Raw genomic sequence first — 24,164 nt, forward strand, 5'->3', positions numbered from 1 at the left:
CCTGGAAAAGAAGACGAAGGTCCACAAGGCCTGGATTCCAGTTATGTGGGCCACCAGGATGGTGGAGCAGGCCAGGCTGGACGGCAGGATAAGGAGTGACGTCATCGAGAACAACATCATCAACGAGATAGACACCGTCCGAGAGAAGTGCGGCGCCATATTGGGCTGGAACGACCATAACATCCCTTTGGTCTACACACAGGTTAGTGCTAGACATCTTCTTCTTCTTCTTCTCCTACTCTTAATGACCACTACAATATTCTCTAGAAGCTCCAGGAGTTTCGTGGCAGTGGCCTCTATGGTATTGTAAGAAATTCTCCTTGTTATTCTGGAAGTACTGGAATAACACCACCCAATAAGAAATTGAGAATAGAAACTGGTTAATTAGTCTCAAGTTTCTCCTTCTTAGCTCGATGAGTTTCGAGTCAGTGGCCCGTGTGGTAGTGTAATAATTTCTCCTTGTTATTCTGGAATGCTGGAATAATACCACCCAATAAGAACTGAGAATAAAATCTGGTAAATTAGTCTCAAGATACAGATAACCATAGGAAAGATCCATCTAGAGAAAAGTTCAACCTTTCTTTCAAGAAAGTAAACCAATAACATCATCAGTCAACCAGTGACGTCATACGAGCCGACATCTCTCGCAGGCAGCCAATTTGCCCTGGGAGTTATTGGTGACGATTCCGCGAGACGATATTCCAGGCCAATTGAGGTCGGAATTCCCATAAAATGGGAACGGGAGCGTCTGGTTTCAATTACTTCTCCCCCCTCTGCGCGTCGTGAGATTTATGGTTCCTGCCAGGAATGTGGATGGGTGGGGTGGGAGAGTAAGGGTTTTTGTTTTATGAATCTTTATGGCTATTGGATAAACTTGTTTTTATACTCTCTCTCTCTCTCTCTCTCTCTCTGTAAGCTTTCAGTCGGTTACATAAACTATTCTCATCATAACCTGTAGTTCATGGCTTCAAAAAAAGGGCTGGAAGACGGCTCCTTCCCAAAACCAAGGGATCCACAACCCTCCTTATTAAACGCCCCCTCCACTTCCAGGTGGTGACCATCGCCGTCTACTCGTTCTTCGGCTCCTCCCTCCTGGGCGAGCAGTACCTCGATCCCACGAAGGACCTGAAGGGTCACGAGATCGACCTGTACATTCCGATGTTCGCCCTCCTGCAGCTCTTCTTCTACATCGGGTGGGTCAAGGTGGCTGAGGCTCTGCTGAATCCCTTCGGGGATGATGACCACGACTTCGAGTTCATCCCTCTGCTGGAAAGGCACAGGGAGGTAAGGAGGATGAAGGGTTTGATGTTAACGTCCCTCGCGCGCTGCTGGACTTTGGAACGGTCTCCCTGCGGAGAATGTTCTCCTCCCATTTTAATATATCTTTATTTATGTCTCCTCCCATTTTAATATATCTTTACTTATTGATTAATTCATCTATTCATTAAATAAATCATCATATTCTTTGGAATCTTGAATTTCAAGTCAGTGGGATTGTTTCATAGGAATAAGTTTCATCCTCTGAATTAATAATAATTGTAATTCTCGATTCATTTGCTAATCTTTATTTGTGATTTTCTGTTGCTGGTCTCCTCAATGAAGTATTTGAATGTTCATATGAGTGTTTATTTATTCATTTTTTAGCTTTGATAAATAACTTCTTTTTCCAAACAGTGAGTGTGAATTCAAGTAAATTTTCAATCATGTTTATCTAATTACCATGTTAATTTTTCATCTTTCACCCACATCTGAAAATTAAATTATCTCTCTCTCTCTCTCTCATCTCTCTCTCTCTCTCTCTCTCTCTCTCTCTCTCATCTCTCTCTCTCTCTCTCTCTCTCCTTTTGCTGAAAATCTCCTCATCATCTGCAATATCTTGGCCAATTTGTAAGCACTGCACTTCAGCCGAATTTGAAACAGGTATACTCTCAGATGAGGATGCTGCTGAAGCCATGGCTATTCAAACACTGTTTATAACTCTCCTTCTCTGTGTCCTTTTCCAGATGTCCTACATGCTCTGTGGCGCGGATGACTCCCCTCCTTCCATACGAGAGTCGGACCGCAACGGCCAGCCCAAAAAGGAGGACCAGGCATCCCAATTTGTGGTGGTTCCTAACGCTGCTACTGCCGGGGCATCAGATGCCCTGGAGCAGGTCGACAGCAGCGCCTGACCTGATCAACAAGGTCAACAAGAAGCCTGCGAGAAGTAGGAAGTGGTTCGGGACCTGGATAAGCCACCAAGAAGTAACAAGATGTCGAGCTTACTCCAGTTGACAAGAGACACTCGAAGAGAGAAACACTTTGCTGGGAGATCATTCCCAAAATGAAATGTGCGACAGAGCAGTGGCAGAGTTGAATGAAATGGTGATCAATTACAGATTACCGTAAAAAAAAAAGAAAAAAAAAAGGCCTTGCAACCTTGGTACCGTTCTCATAAAGATGGCTGAACCCAAAACTCTACATATGAATCTTGTGTGTGTTGGTGAATTTAATATATAATATTTGTATGACGAATCATCACAATTCAGTGACTATTATCTGCGCATGACGTCGAAACTCACACATATATATTAATAATGGACTCTATTCGTATGGCTGTGTCTTCAATCTTTCGAAAGGAGTTTCTTCAGCTTGTCCAATGTGTCTTCCCCTCGTTACATATAATGGATCTTGTTTATCGCGACGTCTACAGAAACAATCAATCAAACAATCAAACGGTGGAGTGTCTTAAGAGAGGAATGTCTGCAATTTTCAAGAGTTGAAGAGATTCTTGTCAATTTTAAATTTATAAATACCAAGTCTAGATGGAAAGATTGAAACGGACAATTCACACTGTGCCTGTAGTGACATGAAGTGTTGAAGTGTCGAAGTGAAGTGACGGCGAAATGAAGAGTGAAATGAGGAAATGCATGACAAGACGTGTGAAGTTTACGCTTCAAGTTACACAAGAAAATGAATGGGACGTTATTTATCTAGAATAGCAATCACATTGACTCAATAACCTGGGAGGCTTATCGAAACGAAATAGAGAACAAGACGGATAATAAAAACATAATAGCACCTTTTCAATCATTCTTTTATAAATGAAAAAAAAAGACTCCTTTAACATATGTATAGCCAAAAAGATACCTCCTTCAGAGCCCGATATATTTATGTTTAGCGGGAATCCCAGGATAATTCCTGATTAAAATAATCATGTCTCAAAGTTTTTTTATCACTTAAGGGGATTATTTCCAAGATCGGTGGATGATGGATGTTGTCTATACAGCAAGCTCAAATTAAAACGGTAAAAACCTCGTGTGTTTAAATGCAGTTTCCCTGGGGAAGACAAGTCCACATTATTTTCTGAGTTAACTGAATTACAATATCCTTCAGACCAGTTCCTGTTGTCGTATGAACTCATGTGATTCTCCTCAAACACTTTTAGTGGGTAATGGCTTTTCCAAATAGCCCTAAGGAAGTTCATAGTTTATATTTTGTACGTCTATGGTGGTGTCTGCTGTATGTAACTCGTATATAGGCAAAATCTTCTATGAGTGTTGGTTCTGCATACAGAGCCCCTTCATTGTTTAGTTCAGGAGCTCTTCTTGGCATACTGCAGTTGTAGTTGAGGTTCCACGCCAATTTTGTTTGATTTTGGGTAAAATTGGAAGCTAAGGCCATTCCTAAAGAACTGATAATACGGTTTTCAGTTGCAAAGATTGAAGTATTACCATCAGCTGGCTTTGCATGTGAGCGAGCTTGTCAAAAGGTTAATCTACATCTTTGTGTCAAGACTTGAATGTGGATTCAACTAGCACAGTGATTTCACAGCAATTCCTGCTGAAACCAAGACTGCAATATCTGGCAGCATATGGAGAACGCGCCGCTGAAGTTTGCCAAGAAGGTAAGAACTGACCTGCTGTTGTGGGAGTCACTCTTGTACTGCCAGAAGTTGGCAGAATCTCAGCTCTTGATACATCTTCTGGATCTTTCGCTCTGGTGTAAATAGAGCTGAACTCGAAAGTCATTATCATCTTGAGAGTCTTTGTTTCCGTGGCGTGAGTCGCCTTAGGAGTAACAAGTTACCCAGAAAGGTTACATGGACAATGTGGGATCTTCCTTGGTACACAGATACAGTCTTACTCTGCCGTCGTCTGCAATCAAATACCATCTAAACGGTGTGGATTCCTGAATGATCAGAAGGTAACACAGTCTATTCTGCCCATTTCTAAGCAAACTTTTAGCTACCTTAACCCAATCAGGGCTGTATTTTCAAAGAAATGAACCAGTATCTCCATTCATAAAACCCTACATGATTTGAGGAGACTATGTTGACCCAAGAGTATAGTCAGCGTGAATCGCAGATAACAGACAAAACACACAAATAGACAAAGATAGCATTCACTTGGTAATAATTCCTTATCAGCTGACATACAAAGACTATGTGAATTTATCATCCTTATCCTATATTCTGGACGACACCCTTGGAGATCTGACACGGTGTCATAACGGCGATAAGATCATGAGGATTAAGGAGAGATTACTTGAACTAAAGTTTTCTCAGATTATGGGGGTCCCATAGCTTATTCCCCCATTTATATTAACGATCCTTAGGCTTCATATACTCGAGTCTAACACGCATAGCTGAACCTCTACGTAGAGGTGTTATTTTCAAACTTGTTTTTACCGACAGTTTCCGTGTCAACGCTGAATGACCTCGCTTGGTCCAGTGCTTGGCCTATGGCCTACGTTCCACATCCAATTCATAGCTGCCCTCAACTATCAAATCTAGAAACACCTTCACAATGATACTACAGATAGATAATAGGGTCTTGCTAAACTCTCATTCACATAGAGTGGAGTAGTATTATTTCAGGGCTCCTTTTAGACAAGTGTGTCTTTATCAGCTGTGAAAGTGTGGGTGGAAAGTGTGATATTATTCGTGTACAAGGATCTTTTGTTAAGCGAGGCTAAAGGATGCTTGGGGGACAGGAAGGAGTCCTTCGCTTGCCCAGACATGAAGGAGACATGATTGTAAACTTTTGCATGAGAAAGAGAGAGAAGAGAGAATTAACAATAGGTGTACTCGATCATACAAATTCAAATCATGATTCTCTCTCTCTCCTCCTCTCGGATCTCTCTCTCTCTCTCTCTCTCTCTCTCTCTCTCTCTCTCTTCTCTCTCTCTCTCTCTCTCTCTCAGGAGGGAGAAGAAGCTGACAAACAAAATTTTTGAGAAAGTATTTCTTCTCAGGTTCAGATTTAAACCAAAAAAAGTACTGATTCTCAAGCTGATCTACTTTTCTTCAACGAGTCGATTTTACGAAAACACCTCAGGACAAATGAATAGAAATTGACGACAGGCGGAATTTAAGATATAGATATTTTGATTTTTTAAAAATAGTTTACAAAGTTTCTGTGGCGTTTCGGGAATGACGGCTGAAGTACAACACAGAAGGTCGCCAGTCAACGAGGCTTCGGGTCCTTCGCGAAAACTACTACTCAGGTCAGTGTTGAAGAAGAAGTCCTCCTCAGGTCAGTTTTACGATCAGACTCTTCCTCGATGTCATTGTTAAAGGCAAAAATCCCTTCACCAGGTCACCAAGTACCATCAAAGAACAAACTTCTATCAGGTCCAGTCACATTACAATCAAACTTTAGCTGTTCCGCCTGACTCTTTCCATAAGACCAACTGCTGAAAATCAGATCAGGTTAGCTTTTTGTAGTAATGACGAAAAAGTCTCAAAAAGTCTCGGTTAAGTCAGCCAGTCGTTTCGGCTGTCGGAAGGTTTATCCAAACATGGCCCCTAAGAAAAAGTCTTCATATCTGCTCAACAGATGGCGCGGAACGCTCTACAGATGGTGTGGCAAGATGTTCTTGTTTATCTCATCCTTTACTACAGCATCTCTCTCATTTATCGCTTGGCCCTCGAAGGAGACTCGAAGAAGTGAGTATAATAGTGGTGCATTAGAAAATCCTGAATCATTATACTAGAGGAGTCTCTTTTTTAGGTCTCCCATAGGCTATAGGTACCTACATTATGTATGTAGGGCTATGCATAGAACTATAGGCACCTAGAGTATGTATATAGGGCCATGCATAGAACTATAGACACCTAGAGTATGTATGTAGGGCCATGCATAGAAACTATAGGCACCTACAGTAGTGTGTGTAGGGCTATGCGTAGAACTATAGGCAGCTACAGTTTGTATGTAGGGCCATGCGTAGAAACAACAACCGTATACATAACTCCCCCGTCAGTGCCACATCTCTCCCTGCATCCACATATTCAGGTAATGACGTAGACTGCCAATTTCTAAAGCTATCCTAGAAGGTTTTGTTGTACGCCATTAAGAGGTGCATCACAATTACTCAGATCAGTTTCCATACCCCTGGATTCCAGTTTGGTGTATGGCAAACCCCGTACATAAGAACCTCTATCTTAAATATCTAGACCAACCTCAGGCGATAGTTTTACTAGTTTAAAACAATAATAACCATATTCTGAAGTGATGGAAAGGTTTATAAACTAGATCCATACGACACACCCTCCCTTCCACACCGAGAACATTCGAAGACCTCGTCCTGACGTGTGCCCGCTTTCGAGATCTGATCCCCGTATCGTTCGTTCTGGGGTTCTACGTATCTCTAGTCGTAGATCGTTGGTGCGGGACATACAAGAGTATCCCCTGGCCGGACACGACGGCCATTTTGGTCGCAACGTACATCAAGGGTCAGTGAGGTCAACGGACTTGCGTAGGTTAGTTCACTGGAAGTACGCGCTTCTGCGTATTTGTAAGCTATTGTTTCTTTCTTCTTCCTCTTCTTCTTTCTTCCCACAGGACCCCGAGGCTAGGCTGATTCGCACTACGGTCCTCAGGTATGTCAACCTCGCAATCGCCATGACCTTCTCCATGATATCTCCCGGGGTCAAAGACCGCCTGCCAACGCTCCAACACTTTGCCGGTGCAGGTTTGTGTATTATTCTCTCGTTCTCCTTTCTGCTGGGAATTGTAGTCAGTTTTCCTTTCCCTTCCTCTCTCTCTCCATCTAACTCCTTCCTAGGTCATCCTTCCCTGCCTCTACTAAGGCTTATGTATTATGTACTTTTTCCCACAAACCTATTGTCTCCCATGACCAGACTTTTCATTCAGAACAACTACCAACTTCTCATGAATGAACTTATGCATCTACTGTTTTATTTTCACCTCAAAAATGCTTCAGTTTTCCACTGAAATCTACCGTGTTTTGAACAGGATACCTGACAGACTCAGAACTGAAGATTCTCGAGGACCTGGAAGCCGTGTCGGGGTACACAAGGCTTAACGTCCCGACTTTGTGGGCATGCAAGCTAGTGGAGAAGGCGAGGAGGGAAGGTAGGATACGCACGGACGGGCTTGAGAAGGTCATCGTGGAAGCCATACTTAACGTCAGGGGTAAATGTGGAGAGCTTATGGGCTGGAATGAGCACAACATTCCTTGGTGTATACACAGGTAAGGCAGTAATGTCCTTGTTATGTTTTTGAACGTTGTTAAGTCTAGTTCCATCATCATCAGTTGAGCGAAATTTGTTGGTGGCCTCAATATGACATTGCTATAACTCCAAGGTAGACCCTGACAGTACATTCATCTAAAGCACATTAGAACAATATCAGTTATCATACGTCCTTGTAGGAGAGTGTAGTGCTGTCATTGTGCCTCACGCAGTGCATTGTGGGCATTACTTTATGGCTCTTTGCAGCCCCTTTCAGTTTTTGTACTGTAATTCCTTTTCTATCATCTTTTCTCGTCTTACTCTCTTAAGCCATCTCCTAACAATTAATTCTCAGTGTAACAGCGAAGTTTTCCTCCTGTTACAACTAATAAAACCATTTTTCCTCTCAATTTCACTTTCAGCTTTGAGTGACCTCATTATAGTTCCCAACTCTTGGTCTCTGGCCTAAGTTTGATATCCAATTCCAGTAATCATTTGCATCCTGGGAATAGCAATATTATAACTATACATCTCGTACCCCTGCAGGTAGTGACCATCGCCGTGTACTCCTTCTACGTGTTTCTCCCTCCTGGGGGAAAACAAATCCTAGACCCATCACAGGGGTATGATGGCCACACCATAGACATCTACTTCCCGGTTTTCGGTATTCTCCAGCTGATGGTGTACGTTGGTTGATCAAGGTAGCAGAGGCCCTTCTCAATCCATTCGGGGATGACGACCACGATTTCGAGTTTATACCACTTTTGGACAGGCATCTAAAAGGTAGATTTTTTTTTCATACATGTTGTTTTACCAAGTAGTAACCATGAGTTCCCTAACTTATATTGTAAGTTTGAGGAGAATTCCAGTCAATTTAAGAAGCGAAATGGATACAGAGATCTTTTATTTGTATATGTTTTACTGTTCCTCCATCTTCATAAGTCCCATGACACTTTGGTTAAGTGACATTCCTTGAACCTGTGTACACCCACAAAAGTGGTACATGAGTTCCCTCACTTATAATTGTAAGTTTGAGTAGAATTCCAACCAATTTATGAAGCGAAATGGATAGATATCTTTTATAAGGTTAAAAATACATCAAATAAGACATCGTATCGTCCTTTGGCCCCCCATAAAAGTGTGGAATCTTCGAGATCTATCTGAGCTTGACCCTTCTGGAATCTAACATCAAACATTTATTCCAGATGTCTAACCTTCTAGGGAACACAGAAGAGAGCGAATTGCCTCACTTCATCCAGGAACCGCCTGGAAATGGGATCACGACCACAACAGTCGCCTTATCGACTCTGGAGACTTCGTTAGATCGACTTCCTTTCAGACGATCGACAGCTGCAACTGAGAGTAACTGAGAGAGGGAAAGAATCCAGATTTTATTATTAAATCAACCCAATAAATTTTGTGACGTTTTCTTTTCTTACCTTCATAGAAAATTAGTTTTTTCAAATGATAAACTTTAGTATTTTGACACTCTATCTGAATTTCTCAGTACAGACCTATGTATATTGTACTGATATATTCCCCATATTTGTATACATACGTATATACATATGCATGCAAGTGCTTATGCGTGTATTTTAGATGCATTACATACCACTTAAACACGTTTTTTGTATACATGAATACGTTTCTAAATATGTCTTTAATAAGTGTGTTTATGTGCGTATATGTACACGTAAGTCTGCACGTTTGCATACGTTTAAACCCGTGCATGTATACGTAAATATGTCCATGAATATGTATGATAACTTATGTATAACTTATGAATATACTTACGTACAGTTTAGATGCGTCTAAACACTTAAATGTACTATACATAAACACCTCAGTAATTATGCTTATAATATGTATATGTTTACGTGTTTTACGATCAGATTTTAATGAATGAATGAAAGTATCAATGACTTGGATTACAAATCTTAAAAAAAAAAAAAAACGGTTCATACACCATCAGCCAATGACAGGGTCGCTTACAAGGCTCTTAGGCGACGCACGAAGCTTCCAACAATGAGAGAGGGCGATGGAAAAGTTGTTTTTTTTTTTTTTTTTATTCGAGGTCTCTGATTGGCTAAAGTAATTCTTCCTCTATCTTCTTACCTTCGAAGGATTCACTTTAGTTCTGGACTCTGAAGTGTGAGGGTGTTATGAATAAACTCTTAATGTGTATGCACAGAAGACATATAGGGGAGTTGGTTTTATATATATACATACATATATATATATATATATATATATATATATATATTATATATATATATATATATATATATATATATATATATTCTTGATAGACATTTTGACTGTAGATAATAGAAGTTCAAATAACAATAAACTTTAATGTTCTTTTATTTTTATATTATGCAAGAAGCATTATTTGCAAGGCAATCTCCTTACAAATCTTATGAGTATCGCCAAAAGTGCTTAAACACTAAATCAAAAGTCCATTTGTCAGCAAAGTTCAGATAAAAACTATTAAGCTAAATTTACAAGTATGTGTGTAAATACTTTAGGTTGTAATATGGCTTTTGTATATATAAAAAAAATAAGCTAAATTTACAAGTACAGTAGTACCTCGTACTTCGAACTTGATCCGTTCCAGAAGGCTGTTCGAAGTACTATTATTTGTTCGAAAATATTTGAAATATCCCCATAGAAATAAAGCGAATCAGGATTAATTCGTTCAAGCCAACCCAAAAAGTCCCCCTTTTCACATTTTTTCTATTATTAATGTGTTTAAAAGTTAAATCAAGAGTGTAAAGTAATGAAACTGTAGTTATATGAAGTAAAATTTTCATCATTTTTTCCTGTGTACGATTTACGAACTGTTTGGTACGAATGGCGCTAGCCGGCTGGGGGATGGAGGGAGAGAGACAGGAAACCCTTTAGAGCAAACCGATTTGATTGCAGTATGCAAATGTTGATAACAAAATAAATTTTTTTTTTTAATTCACATTAGGTACAAAGATAATTAAAGGAATCAATAGTGTGTGTGTATCCGATTGCGTCCTGAGAGAGAGGGAGAAAGAGAGTAATCGGCGTGTTTACACTTGGTTTCTTAAGTGCACGAAAATAGATTAATTATGCCACAATAAATAAACAAACTTATTGTTGGCAAACGGCAGACTTTTAAAACAAACGTGATGATTTGGCAAAACATATAAGTAATAATTCAAGAATGCAAGAAAAACAAGGAATGAGAAATAAATAAGTTTTCACAAGGAAGCCGCTTCAACAAACAATCGATGGCATCAGGCCAGAAGCTGAAAGCGGCGCCAGTTAGTTTTATTACAGAGCTGAGTTACTTTTGACAGTAGTAAAATATCGTAAAAAGCAATTATCACTAGATTGGTATTTTACCGTAACAAAAACTAAAAGTGATTTGGGCAGATCGAGTGTAAGCGAAAGAGATGGGCGAATAATCATCCCAGATCAGCTAATAAGTCTCTCTCAGCGCACCGAACACTGACTCGAGCTTGCGTTTTTTTTTTTTTTTTTTTTTTTTTTTTTTTTTTGCAGTGTTGCATTTGTTTTCCAATGTTTTATCATCATGTTAAATTTATTGTGAAATATTTTTTATGTGAATTGGTACTGCTTTACGTACTATTATAGTAAGGATTTCACTGTCTCTTCTCTCCTCAACAATACCACGACACACGATAACTTAAAAATCATTCATTAATTATACCTAAAAATTACAAACGCTACCACCATCTACCTCAAGTTAGCTATGTATCACCGCAATGACGAATGATTTTGTTAATCATTTGTCTAAGATTTATGTGAAAAGCTTTGTTCTTTCATTTACTATTTTGTTAATATTGTTCAACTCAAGGTCCAAAGAGTATAGGAGGTCTTGTCAGCGCTGACCCAAAATAAGCTTCTGCCAGGTCGAGAGTATGACGTTCAACTCAAACCTCGCCTTAGGCTACCACGAGGAAGGTCCTTTATTAATCCAATGGACAACAGCAAATGCTATACGTAACGGGTTTGCGAATACTCTACATCTACTTAAGCTTTTTAGAAATAATTCTCTTGACCATGGATTCATATTGTCGGATGGTACAGTTGCCTCAAAGTGTTCCTTTACCCCGTCCCCTTCTGTTACATGATAATGGTCTGGTAACACAGCAATGAAGCCTGTTTGTCTTGTAACTACTGATGTGAATGGTCGAACTATTGGATGCCAATGTTCATATTTTCTAATCACTACTGTAGACAATATGTTAATGATATACGAATAATATTTCACAATACCAGTGAAACTGAGTCGATGTTAATTAAACAAATAGAAAAATAGTATAGTGACAGAACAATAAAAATAAGCGTGGTGAAAATTCATATTCCTTATTAACCCATAATCGTCAACCTTTTCTCATTCATTGGTGCGGTTGTGCAGGGGTTTACTTGGATCAAACTTTTGTTCATGTAGATCATTATCAGGTTTCAATTTCAGAATGGGGGGGGGCGTTATTTGAATGGAAATACGGTTGGATGTACACAAAACCCATCTACTTACAAAGTATGAAATTATAAACCGCAAATACCAAGACCTATAAATATAATTTCATAAAGGGAGGCGATTATGATAGCCATGGCCAGGTTACGATATGGAAGGCTTTGGGAAATATTATTGACCACCAGATGTGTAAAGGAACTAATGTATCCAGTTTGTCACGCATAACCCACCCCTACCATTCTCACCATAGTAGCCTAGATGGAAATTTCTCTGGCTGGTATTCAACTCGAGTCATCCGAGTAACAACACACCTTAACCACCTGATGGTCCTTTATATACCAAACCCAAGAGTGGATAAAAAGAAAAAGGTTGCAGTCGATATGAGTTTTCATTTCAGCCTTCGTCTCGTGGGATTCGTGACTGGATTTCTTGTCGCTTCAGTCTCGAATTTGTCGACTATTTATGATCCTGTGGATTTGTCAGTTCAATTAATCCAAGATTCATTTTTGCTATTTTTGCATCCTTGTCCATTAATTTTTTATTTTTAATAAAATTTTAATTGAAACTGAATTTGATTCGTTTTTTTATGTGTGAAAATGAGCACCAACCTAACCTTGAAGGGAACACATAGTTCAGTTGGCGACATGCCATTATAATTGCTGTTCATTCTTTTTCATGTTTAAGAGGCATTGTGCCTAGTTCAGTAATTGCAGCTTTGTATTATCCTGACCCTCTTTTTTCAATGTTAGCTCGGTTAACAACTGCGTTTGAAATTCCCGCCAATTACAGTAACTGGCTATTTTAGTGATCATTCTGCCTGACTAGATAAGGCGCATGTTTTTCTAACCATTAAGTATGTTATTTGGACACGAGGACTACTATATTCATTCTATATAGCATCTCCGTATTTAAATGGCCTTTACAATATACATGATTCTGACCAGTTTCATATATATTTCGGGATATTGAAGATAAATGAATCAGAGTGCATTCGAAATCGTGTAAAATACTTGACTTTGACTATATGAGTTTATACTTTAGTGATAGTTTTCTCAAAGTTCTCAAACGTTTTCATCATTTAACATACATTTTCATTTTTTTAAAAGAGTATAATTAACTTCTACAATAAAAAGAACCTGAATTAGTCATTTCAAGCACCTTCAACACACTCAAATGAATAGCCACACGAATTGTTGCGATCTGTAATCCAATTACCACCATTCGCTTTAGCAATGGGGCGGGGCATCACCGCCAACTTAGCGTGTGGCAGGTATAATGTCGCTAAGCTGTCGCCGTCCACGAAGACACAGCGATATTGGTGAGGGTGTGAAATTGACACTAAATAATTGATCTACCATGACAAAAGGTATGGATCCCAGCAAGCGCCTGCAGCAGCCACACCTGAGCGGAACAAAGGTTGACGATTAATAAGGACTGAATATGATTTTCACCATTGCTATTTTTATTATCATGTTACTAGTGTACGATTTTTCTATATATTTAACAACTTAATTCACTGGTACTTTAAACTATTATTCTTATATCATTAATATCATTTAACACATTGTCTCAGTAGTGATTAGAAGATATGAGCATTGGAATTCATATTCTCAACCATTCACGTTTGTCGTTACAAGTCAGAGAGGCTTCATTGCTGTGTTACCAGACCATTTTCATGAAACATGAGGGGGGGATTCTGGTAAAGGAACACTTTAAGGCAACTGTATGTAGTGCGTACGCTCGCAATGGTCCAGTTAGAGAGCTACTAAAGAGGAATGAAGTGATCTTCGGCAGCTTATAAACTTTCTGAAAAACATCAATGTTATTATAGGTATGCAACGAATGAAAGTTAAACTTGCCGTGCAACTGCTGTCCAAAAGTACTTATAAATCTTTTGATCACTTCGACAACCAAGAGTGTTTGAAGAGAAGGGCTGGAAATTTACAAGCCATTTCATTCGGTTTGTTGATAGAGAGTTTTGATCCGTTTTATTCTTTACTGCCAAGAAATGCTTACGTGACTAAACCTATAATTGCAAGACAAAATATCAAGACATGAATAGAACCGCTAGAGAAATGAAAGTGAAGAAAAGTACAATGCTCTTCCCTTTGTCTAACTTGCTGAAAATGGCAAAACAAAAACTTGGCATGACGTATACTCTAAATTACAGACTAAATCAGGCTGGGTTGGGGCACTTTTTGGTTCCATTTAAACATCGTCGTCAGAGTCCACCTTTTAGGAAAAGACAGCACACTTGTAAGCTCAACGAGCAACGTTTAAACCTGCACAGTGAAAATGTAACATCCGCCTCATTTTCCCACGTCCCTGACAAGCAAGAAGCATCATTCCAAGACGAAGTATTCCCTTCAGAAAGAACCCAGTATATCAGCCATTTTATTTAGCTTACCAGTATTTAATAAGGATGATCAAAATGATGACTCAAAGACCAGGAAGTTGAAGAACAAACATGGGAGGATGCCATAGAAAAAGAAGAATAAGAATAGGGTTTGCTATATGTTGGCGGGTTCATTGCTCGCAAGTTTCCACAACTGGAACATTTGGAGCAAAAGTAACAAAGAAAGATGACAAAGATTGGTGCCATAAGCTTTATAGTAAAGATTTGACTGCCTCTTCTTCTCTCCTCAACAATACCACGACGCATGATAACTTAAGTCATTCATTCATTATTCCTAAAAAATATTAACGCTACTTCCCTCTACCTCAAGTTAGCTGCGTATCACTGTAATGACGAATAATTTTTGTTAATCATTCGTGCTAAATTTTATTGTGAAAAGCTTTGTCCTTTCATTTACTATTTTGTTAATTTTGTTCAACTAGACCGTCTCACTCGCCGCACTGAACACTGTCTCAATTAAGACTATTTTTCTTTATTGCATTTGATTGTTTTCATATTTTATCACGACATTAAATTATTGAGAAATTCCCTTTTTTATGTGAATTGTTATTGCTTTTACATACATACAGTAATATCTTTACTCTCTCTTCTCCTTCTCTCCTCAACATATCAACGCTACCTCGTTCCTCAAGCCAGCTGAACGTGACGTCACTGCGGTTACGTACGATATTATACATCTTTTATGCTAAATGTTATATTGAAAACTAAATTTTATATTAAATGCTCTATACTTTAATGTATTTTGTCGAATATTGTTATCATTAAACTATATATGTAAGTGAAAAAGTAAATTAATACAAGTTTTACTTGTAAGACCCAGTAGCCCGTCGGAATACAAGTATAAACTAGATGATTAGTCAGTTCGAAGTACGACCATTTGTTCGACAAACGCACACAAAAATTTTCTCGAAAATTTTGTTCGAAAAAACAGAAAGTTCGACATATGAAACGTTCGACAAACGAAGTACCACTGTGTACGTGTAAATACTTCAGGTTGTGATATGCCTTCTGTATATTGAGATCTAGAGCCTATTGAGAATTTCGCTCTAAAAGATCTCCTGAAGGAACTCGGATGCAAATGAGTTACTCAAACAAATTATGGAATGAGGCTACATGGAGTATCTGAGATGCTTCAAATTCAAGTCCTTACTTTCATGGAGGTTAGTGGAACTAACTATTAAACTCATTGGGAAAAACTGTCACAAATCACTTGTACTTTAACTGAAAATATTAACTATTGCCAAAAGGTTAATACCTCATAAGGTTTAACTCCACAATACAATCCCTAACTATACTGATTACCCATAAAATAAAATGCTTCACAGTATTCATAAAATCTATTCTCTGGAGTAATGAACTGACTTTTTGATTGAGTCATATATGGGCTTCAGGAAAATGATAGAAAACGGGAATAGATAATTGCAATTACATGGACACGTGGAAAAAAAATCTTTGTACCGCGATGCATATACACTGAACATGACCTACAGGATACTGAGCATTAAGAGTAAGTTTGTTTGTTTGTAGGGTGCTTTTACGTTGCATGGAACCAGTGGTTATTCAGCAACGGGACCAACTGGCTTTACGTGACTTCCGAACCACGTCGAGAGTAACTCTATCACCAGATATACATACTCTCACTCCTCAATGGAATGGCCGAGAATCGAACCCGCGCACCACCGAGGTGGGTCACAAACACCATACCAACCACGCCACTGAGGCGCTTATCAAGAGTAAGCTGTCTAGGTGAGTGTGTCCTCAAAAAAAAAAAAAAAAAAAAAAAAAAAAAAAAGTTATCTGACAAATTATACTATCCTAAAACATACTAGATTGCCAGATACAAAATAGTCTAACTATACTACTGCATAGCTGACAGTAAACTAGAATTAAAATGTATTTAAAATATTTAGTGTGAAATATACTGAACCCACAGCTGACAATCGAGTAATACAAAATACTACTAGTAAAAGGGTATGTATCCTGAATCATGCTGGGCTGATTATTGTTCCTACTTGGAAATTACTGGATGTAAAAATGAACATGACCTGACTTTAGGGCAACAGGTACTCACACGACCCTGATAGACTAATGTATGGTCAGTACTACTTATGACCCTGATAGAATGTTTAATCAATACTGAACATTTAGACTTATCCTAGTTATATAGTTAATGAAGGTAAGATTTTTACGTCTAAGTATCCATCATGACTTTCCTCACACGATGCTAATGGGACACTTTTCTGTTTCACGTGTGTCATTAGCAACGTTTAACATGATCGGTAAACATATGGCCAACTCTTGGTGTAAATGCTCTTCTTGTGGAGTTCTAAGTACGAGGTTAGTGTCAATTCAATTTTTCCTCTCTATGTTCGCAAGCTGTCGACATTCTCCTGAAAAGATGAAGGCATTAATAACAATACAAACTGAGATCTTATAAGGACTTTATATGTCAACTGAAAATTCTGCTTACCGAGAGTTTCTGAGAAAATTACAATAAAAGGGTCCACAGCTTAATTAAATATTAACATCATTATCATTTTATTGCTGTTTGAGCCTGGCTACAACCTATGCATGAAAATTCAATAGTTTGAGACTTGCAAAAGCTTTACCAACCTTTCTTTGTTAACCTGAATCCTCCAAGTATTCCAATGGTTAACTTATTGGTAATGCACCCTACTCATTAATTGCAAAAACCTTTATTATTAGTAGTAGTTCAATATGAGCAGATGGCTAGCAAAGCAAAAAGGACTATAGTTATAATGCAAGCCTTTATGTTAATTCAGTACAGATGTCCCTCACATTGCAACCAGTTTAAAAATTACACATACTGACTCTTCAATTCAGTACAAATGCTGAGCGCATCACAGAAAATAAAAAAAAATGCAGGCCAATCTTTAATTTTGGTACAAATCCCCTGTACATCAAACTTTTTCTGGTACTGATGTGGACTTCTAAAATTTTGTTAAATGCAGCAAAATGGGTGATAAGAGCCCTTATAAGGGCAGTTAAGGAACTGGAATCTTAGAATAAAGAGAGTACACACATAGCCAAGGTTCAGGTAAACATAGTTAGAGCCATCACCTCCTTGGAGACACTGCTTACTACGTAATGCTAGAAACATGTAGTTAGCCACCTGTATTGGGGAAATTAGAGACATGAAAGATGCAGATTTAATTCTTTTGAAGAGGAAAGGCCACGGTTAACACGAAGACTATTTTCCCCAAGATCTGTGGGTGTAAAATTAAAAAACAAAATTTTAAATAAGGATTTTAAACGTTGCAAGTATGGTCCGATAGACATTGAGTTGTGAGAGCCCAGCCTTTAGTTTCAAGCTTAAATCTGCAGAGGAGCTTCTATCAATATTACTATTTCCTCACAGTCCATAATATGCACACATCTGGAAGCCTTCAATTTGAAAATACCCACAATTCTCCTGTCTATGAGTTTGAAATCAACATTGTGTCAAGCTACCTAGGTTGGACAATTGGTATTCCTGCATAATTGCTTTGCCCATTGAAGTTTACACAATCGAAATAATTGAAACCAAAAGGTTTTAACAAGATATGGTATACTATACATTAATTTTAAATTCTAATTGCATTACATAACAACTGACATGATTGTGCACCAAGTTGGCATTAGTGTGAACTTTTAATAATGAAGTGTTGGTGCAACAATGGGTTGTAATCACTGAAATTATAATTACCTTAATATCAATTAATATGCCATAAAACTAGTCCAATCAATATTGAATTCTACATATGAAACTCAGTCATGTAATATAGTCTCAACAACCAACCTCTAATCATGCAATGGTGCGTTTGAAAATGAATCAAATAGCTAAGAAAACTGTAACAAGAATTTCCTAAACAATTTTCAAGATACCACAGAACTTGCATAAAGGACAACTATTCTTTAAAAAAATTAAAAAAAAAAAGTATACCTATTTTTAAAGAATATTGTCCCTAAATTTTAACCAACCTACTCTAATTATATCGCACTTCAATAATTTTGTAGTCTGACCTTCTATCAACTTGAATTAAAAGTCAATATTTTCAAGAATTGTTGTGCACTATTGTATCAAGAGCTTTATGGTTATGGCATCTCTCCATATTTCAAAATACTGCTGGCCTCTAAGATTCCAGATTAGACATTTTACATTGAAGTAGTGTGACATTGTTGATAATAGTTTTTCTTGATAGATATTTTAATAAGTAAACTTTAATTTAAATTGTTACGTAAAGGGGAATATAGCACTGCTTGACTGACTGGTATTCTTGGTAAATTTAATTGATTATTGCTCGAATTGAAACATATGTAAGTTAACTCTAATTCAAAATGCTGCTTTAAAGGCAGTTTGGATATTGTTGACAGTGGTATCTTAAGTATGTAAGTAGACTCAAAAGTTATCATTTAACGGGAGTTTGAAAGGGAATATTTAGTTTGTGAATCTATAAGCATTCTGAAGTAAGTGTAAGAAAGGTTTGTCTTACTGTTACATGAACAAGTAGGTTTTCTTGAAGGACTCGAGTCATCCTGATAACTGTAATTTCCTGGCTTTTGTTGCAAAAGTAAAATTCGTTTATTAGTGCATTTCTTAGCTACTGGGAGAGTGGGCTTCACAATTAACTGATGTCAGCAGCGAGTCACGTACTCCGCTGATCCAGAGTGAACACGAATCCGCGATTATGAAACCCCGAAGCAGTTGACAAGTAACTAACGGAGCATCCAATAGATGTCGCGCCGTCAGGCCAAGGAAGGAGGAGTGGGCAGGAGGTATTTTTCTCGAGCATAGAGTAAATTATTCCATAATCTATTAACGTTAATTAAGAGAGTGGTCGTAAACATTTTGTTGTTGACGATACTGGGTTTAAGTGTAAAATGTGCATTTAAGGAAATATGCGAGATAAATATGAAACTAAAGTGCTTAGGAACTCAGTATTTATGAAATAGCATTTCCTATAGATTATTAAATCTTATATACGGACATGACTGTCCACGAGATCGATACAAAACTTTCACCAACAGTGTTAACGGTGGTGTGTCTGGTAAGCAGCAAGCCACCTCTTTATATATATATATATATATATATATATATATATAATATATATATATATATATATATATATATAACATCTATATCAGCAAATTAGCACAAAATTTTCAGTTCACTTTCTTTATTGAGGTAGCACAACCATACACACAGATACAGTCTAAATCAACTTGTACAATTCATGATTGTGCCAACTCCATAGAGGAGGTGGGCAATAACACTAAAAAAATTACGGCTATATATATTTTCTTCATTTACTAAATGTTAGTAACTAAAACAACATGAAATATAGGATAACTTTCACCAATATAACAGTTCATATTTGGTGGAAAAGAAAGACAAGAACCACAGAATATAAACAGACAAAGATAAGTTATTAGATAAAGAGAAAGAGAGAGAGAGAGAGATAACTTATTATAAGAAGTTTCTTTTCTAGATTATGGGTGTGAAGCAGCCTCGTGTCCTTATTTTCTTCCTAGCACCAGGTCAGTTGCAAAATATCAGTTATTATCAATTTTACTATATTTCTTTTCTTAAGGATATTTTCATCCTTGTTTTCAATGTGCATCGTAATAGAAAATAACTGAACTCAATTTCTGTGTTTCAAGAAGCAAAGTAGTTTTCTAGTGCCGATGTAGTTACAGATAATTCAATGTGTAAAAGAGTTAATATGTTCTTGTAGGAATTTAACTGTCTCTCCTGTCCTTCCGTTCCCTGACCATTTCCTGTCTTAGGGAGGGTTAGGAACCACTAGCTTCTACCTTTGCATTGGCGAGTTAAGTTGCCTAGTATATGGCCATTCGTAGGTTGCAGCTTTTAGCTCCACTAATTCTATCTGGGCTTATTTCTTCAACCTTTTGGACCCCCCTTTTAATATTCCAGCCTTAGTTTCTTAACTGCTGTGCTCTTATTCTCTCTCAACTTTATTGCCTAATCTGTTTTTCCGTTCCTTTTCTTCTTGGAATGAAGCGCGTTTTGTAATTTCCTTTATTTCATGATAAGAAATAAAAAGTAGTGATATTTACAAAGCTTCTGTATTCAAAATTTAAGTCTTATTTCAGTTTGACGAAATGTTAAACTAAAAATCCATAAAAAATTTTTCCGACAATCTGGCAGATAACTTTGAACCAATATAACTTTTTTCTTTTTTTCATTTTAATTTTTGAGATACTATAAATATTACTTTTTCACTTTCTTAAACCTTTGAAATATGCATGATCTTCCAAAACATTAGCATTAACTGGTAATCAAGTAGAAGGAACATAACTAAAAACACGTGAGCTAGTGTCAAAAATATATCATTATTATTAGTATGATAATATACAAGAGTAGGATGTCCAACCTCGTTCTGCATCTGTGATCTCACACAGATGATCAGGTATGGAATCTACAGTTTGTATTATGTAACAGAAGTGTGGTTATGTTTTTGATTTCCCTGGCACGTGTTTTACGCAGATATTTTTTTTTCTTTATCAAGCACGCTTCTGCAATACATTTTCTTAACCTTACATGTCATGTCGTTTTCATTGTTGTATTTATTATTTGACGACATTATTGACTCTGTAATTGTTTTTAAATTGCAACAGTTTCTTCGTACACATCTTTGAGAGGCCCAGTATTTAATTGTGTCATTATCAATCCTTATTAAACAGTATTATTTACATTTGTGTCTAACGATCCGTTCACACCAAATGCGTCGCTTGCCTTATATAGAAATGGGTTGTTGTTAGGAATTTCTACTTTATTTTTATATGGATTTCAATTTACGAATAAAGTATTACTCTAATAAAATTGTGCTCCTTTATAACCTGATTTTCACTTTTATATAGGACAAAATCTAGTATAATTAAATTTCGTTTTACCTATTCTTTGTATGCATATGATATGATTTAAAATCTTAAACTTACCTAAAGTTTTGAAATTCATTATGGTTGAGCAGTTGATTATTATATATAATATATATTATTTCTCTTGATGTCTCGGCTAATTCATTTAGAATGATATCTTTTAGTTTTATTAGTAAGAAATTTCAATAAAAATAAAACGTAGCCTAGAAAAAATGGTCATTTTTTGCTCAGTTCCAATTGCCCGCCTGTAGGTAGTATTGTTTTTCTTGTAGACAGCAAAGGAAATAAAGGACGTAGACAGAGAGAGAGAGAGAGAGAGAAGAGAGAGAGAGAGAGAGAGAGAGAGAGAGAGAGAGAGTTTTTCTTGTAGACAAAAAGGCAAATAAAGGACGTAGAGAGAGACCGAGAGAGAGAGAGAAGAGAGAGATGAGAGAGAGAGAGAATATATTGCAGCAATTTATAACACCTAGAAACAAGGCATGATTAGAAATCTTTCAGAATGTTTCCTGCTATATTTCGATAAATCGAAACATCTCTTGTGAAATATTGAAAATCAAGGAAAAAGCGAGAGATATAGAGGAGAGTATATGAACTGGGTATTCCAGTTTGAAGAAAATGTGGCCTCCTTACCTGGCCTTGGCAGCAGCTGTTGTGTGACGTTGTTGTCTAGATGTTATTTGAAATACGGAGAGAAGTCTAACGCATGGATAGTCACGTTGTTTATAGGCTGCCTATTCACTGGTGAGGTTGAACAGCCCAAGGAAATGGAAGTGAACGAGAGAATTTCGGCCTAGCGAGACACCATCCAGTACCAGAGAGAGCAGCAGGTGAACTTGGACAGGATAATTTTTCAGCTGCAACAGAGACTTGACTACAATGAAGAGATTCAGAGGGCGGGCGGAAAGGAAGAAAGCACTCGTGTGATCCAGATAACTCAGGAGGTGTTGCAACAACAGGCCTGGCAAGAAAAGGCCCACTTATTCGAAGGTGAGACGTTGTTTCTGAAGGAGAACGATCAAGTGAAGATGGAAAAACAGCAGCCGGAAGACAAGATTCTCAAGACACAGAAGAAAATCTGCAGTTGATGGATTACACAAAGGAGATTGGGCAGAGAAACGATGCCCTATGTGAGAGGATAAGGAAACCGACAGTGCAGTTGCCAGAGGCAAACTGCCAGGTTGAGAGGGAAGAGAAACTGCTACGACAGAAGAAGAAGGACCTGGAGATATAGACCGAAGAAGCGGAGCGGATGGCGAGGCTCGTCCAGGAACGAAAAGACGCGACCGAAAAGCGCTAATCCGACAGGAAAGACGCCGAGGTCAGGTTCCAGCTCCTACAGAAGGAAGTGGAAGACCTCACGAAGGAAACGTGTGGACTCCATTGTGAAGTTCAGGTTGCGAAACTGAAGAGAAACGAGCTCAGGTGCCTTCTAGAGGAAGGGAATCATCGCTTCAAGTCGCTGGATAGGAAGACCGGTGTCCAGGGCGAACGGAACGACCAGTTGGAAGATGAGGTTCGACAGCTGCGAGGAGCGAAGGAGAAATTGGTTTGCCAGCTCAAGAACCTGCAGGGGAATTACAGATGCCTGGAGAAGGACAACTGGAAAATGAAGAAGCAGCTGTCCATCTTCAAGGAATGGCGCGACCAAGTCTAAGCTGGCCTTGCGAAGAGGGATCAGATGTTAAAAATTTGAGGAGAATGTTTGTTGTATGGAAAGTTTTTTTTATTTAAATCAATAAAGTTTATTTACAAACTGCGATTTTCATTTACACAATAAATTTTTGAAGCAAATTTTGTTATTTACATAATTCGAGTTTAACTCGAATTTAAAGGACTTCTTTCATAAATCCATCTGTTACAATTGATCTTAGTTTGCAATAGATTTTAGAAGTGAACTGCAATATTTTATTTTATCTTTGAGAAAACTAAAGGTTTGTATTTCATGAAAGTTTTGAACTCTACTATATGGAAGGTTTGATGTTTATATGTAATAAGTTTGCTTTGTTAATCGTTGAAAAAAAGAAATGAAAGTTAGAGGGAAATAAGTATAAAATGTTTTGTAAGAGTTTTATTGATTCCTGAAAGGGAAAGGAAAATGAGAGGATTGGTGGAGTGCCAGGATTCGAAGCATTGGATACAGAGAAGATTGGTGGAGTGCCAGGAAGAGCAGCGGATTCAGAGAAGATTCGTGGAGTGTCAGGAGAAGCAAAGGATTGAGAGAAAATTGGTGGAGTGCCAGAAGAAGCAGAGGATTCAGAGGAGATTGGTGAGTGCCAGGAAAAGCAGAAGATTCAGAAAAGATTCGTGGGGTGGCAGGAGAAGCAGAGGATTCAGAGAACTTTGGTGGAGTGCCAGAAGAAGCAGAGGATTGAGAGAAGATTCGGGGAGCGTCAGAAGAAGAAGCAGAGAAGATTCGTGGAGTGCCAGGATAAGAAGCAGAGGATTGAGAGAAGCCCCTGGAGAATTGAAAGGATTGAGTGGCATATTCTGGTTCTAAGGTTAAGCAAAGGTGTTACTCTCTTTAGGGACGGCGGGCAATGCCCGCCACGGGTCCCGGGAACGGGCGGGCGAGGCTCGCCTCGGGTGGTCCCGGGACGGGCAGGCATGGCCCGCCAGTTGTCCCGGGACGGGCGGGCGACGGCCCGCCTGGACCGTCCCAGGGACGGGCGGGGCGGGCGACGGCCCGCAGGCGGCCCAGGGAACGGGCGGGACGACGGCCCGGGCTGGCGTCGACGGGCCCGCCTGACGGGCCCGGGCCCGACGGTGTCCCGGGACGGGCGGCGACGGCCCTCCTGGCGTCCGGGACGGCGCCGCGACGGCCCGCCAGGCGTCCCGGGGACGGGCGGGCCGACGGCCCCCAGGCGTCCCGGGACGTCGGGCACGGCCCGCCAGGCGTCCCGGGACGGGGGCGGGCGACG

At 38.6% G+C, this 24,164-nt stretch overlaps 2 protein-coding genes and 1 pseudogene across 3 annotated transcripts in view; 2 read left to right on the forward strand and 1 right to left on the reverse strand.

Moving 5' to 3' along the window:
• The window catches only part of LOC135204790 (uncharacterized), a 75,597-nt gene that overhangs the window by 17,600 nt on the left and 33,833 nt on the right, over positions 1 to 24,164 (reverse strand). The window lies entirely within an intron of this gene.
• LOC135204484 (bestrophin-1-like) lies at positions 7 to 2,413 on the forward strand. The gene is made up of 3 exons (XM_064234661.1): positions 7 to 202; positions 1,051 to 1,284; positions 2,004 to 2,413. Exons 1-3 carry the CDS (start codon positions 44 to 46, stop codon positions 2,169 to 2,171), a joined length of 561 nt encoding a protein of 186 aa, XP_064090731.1. The 5' UTR covers positions 7 to 43; the 3' UTR covers positions 2,172 to 2,413.
• LOC135204385 (bestrophin-2-like) lies at positions 5,782 to 23,463 on the forward strand (annotated as a pseudogene).

Source organism: Macrobrachium nipponense, chromosome 47 (assembly GCF_015104395.2).
Source record: "Macrobrachium nipponense isolate FS-2020 chromosome 47, ASM1510439v2, whole genome shotgun sequence".
In the NCBI taxonomy this organism is placed as follows: domain Eukaryota; kingdom Metazoa; phylum Arthropoda; class Malacostraca; order Decapoda; family Palaemonidae; genus Macrobrachium; species Macrobrachium nipponense.

What these genes read in the sequence shown, in the direction of transcription:
- LOC135204484 (XM_064234661.1), top strand. Translation starts at nt 44, where the DNA reads ATGTGGGCCACCAGGATGGTGGAGCAGGCCAGGCTGGACGGCAGGATA. An exon ending in TCCCTTTGGTCTACACACAG is followed by an intron (nt 203 to 1,050) that starts GTTAGTGCTAGA and finishes CTCCACTTCCAG; the next exon opens with GTGGTGACCATCGCCGTCTA. An exon ending in TGCTGGAAAGGCACAGGGAG is followed by an intron (nt 1,285 to 2,003) that starts GTAAGGAGGATG and finishes GTCCTTTTCCAG; the next exon opens with ATGTCCTACATGCTCTGTGG.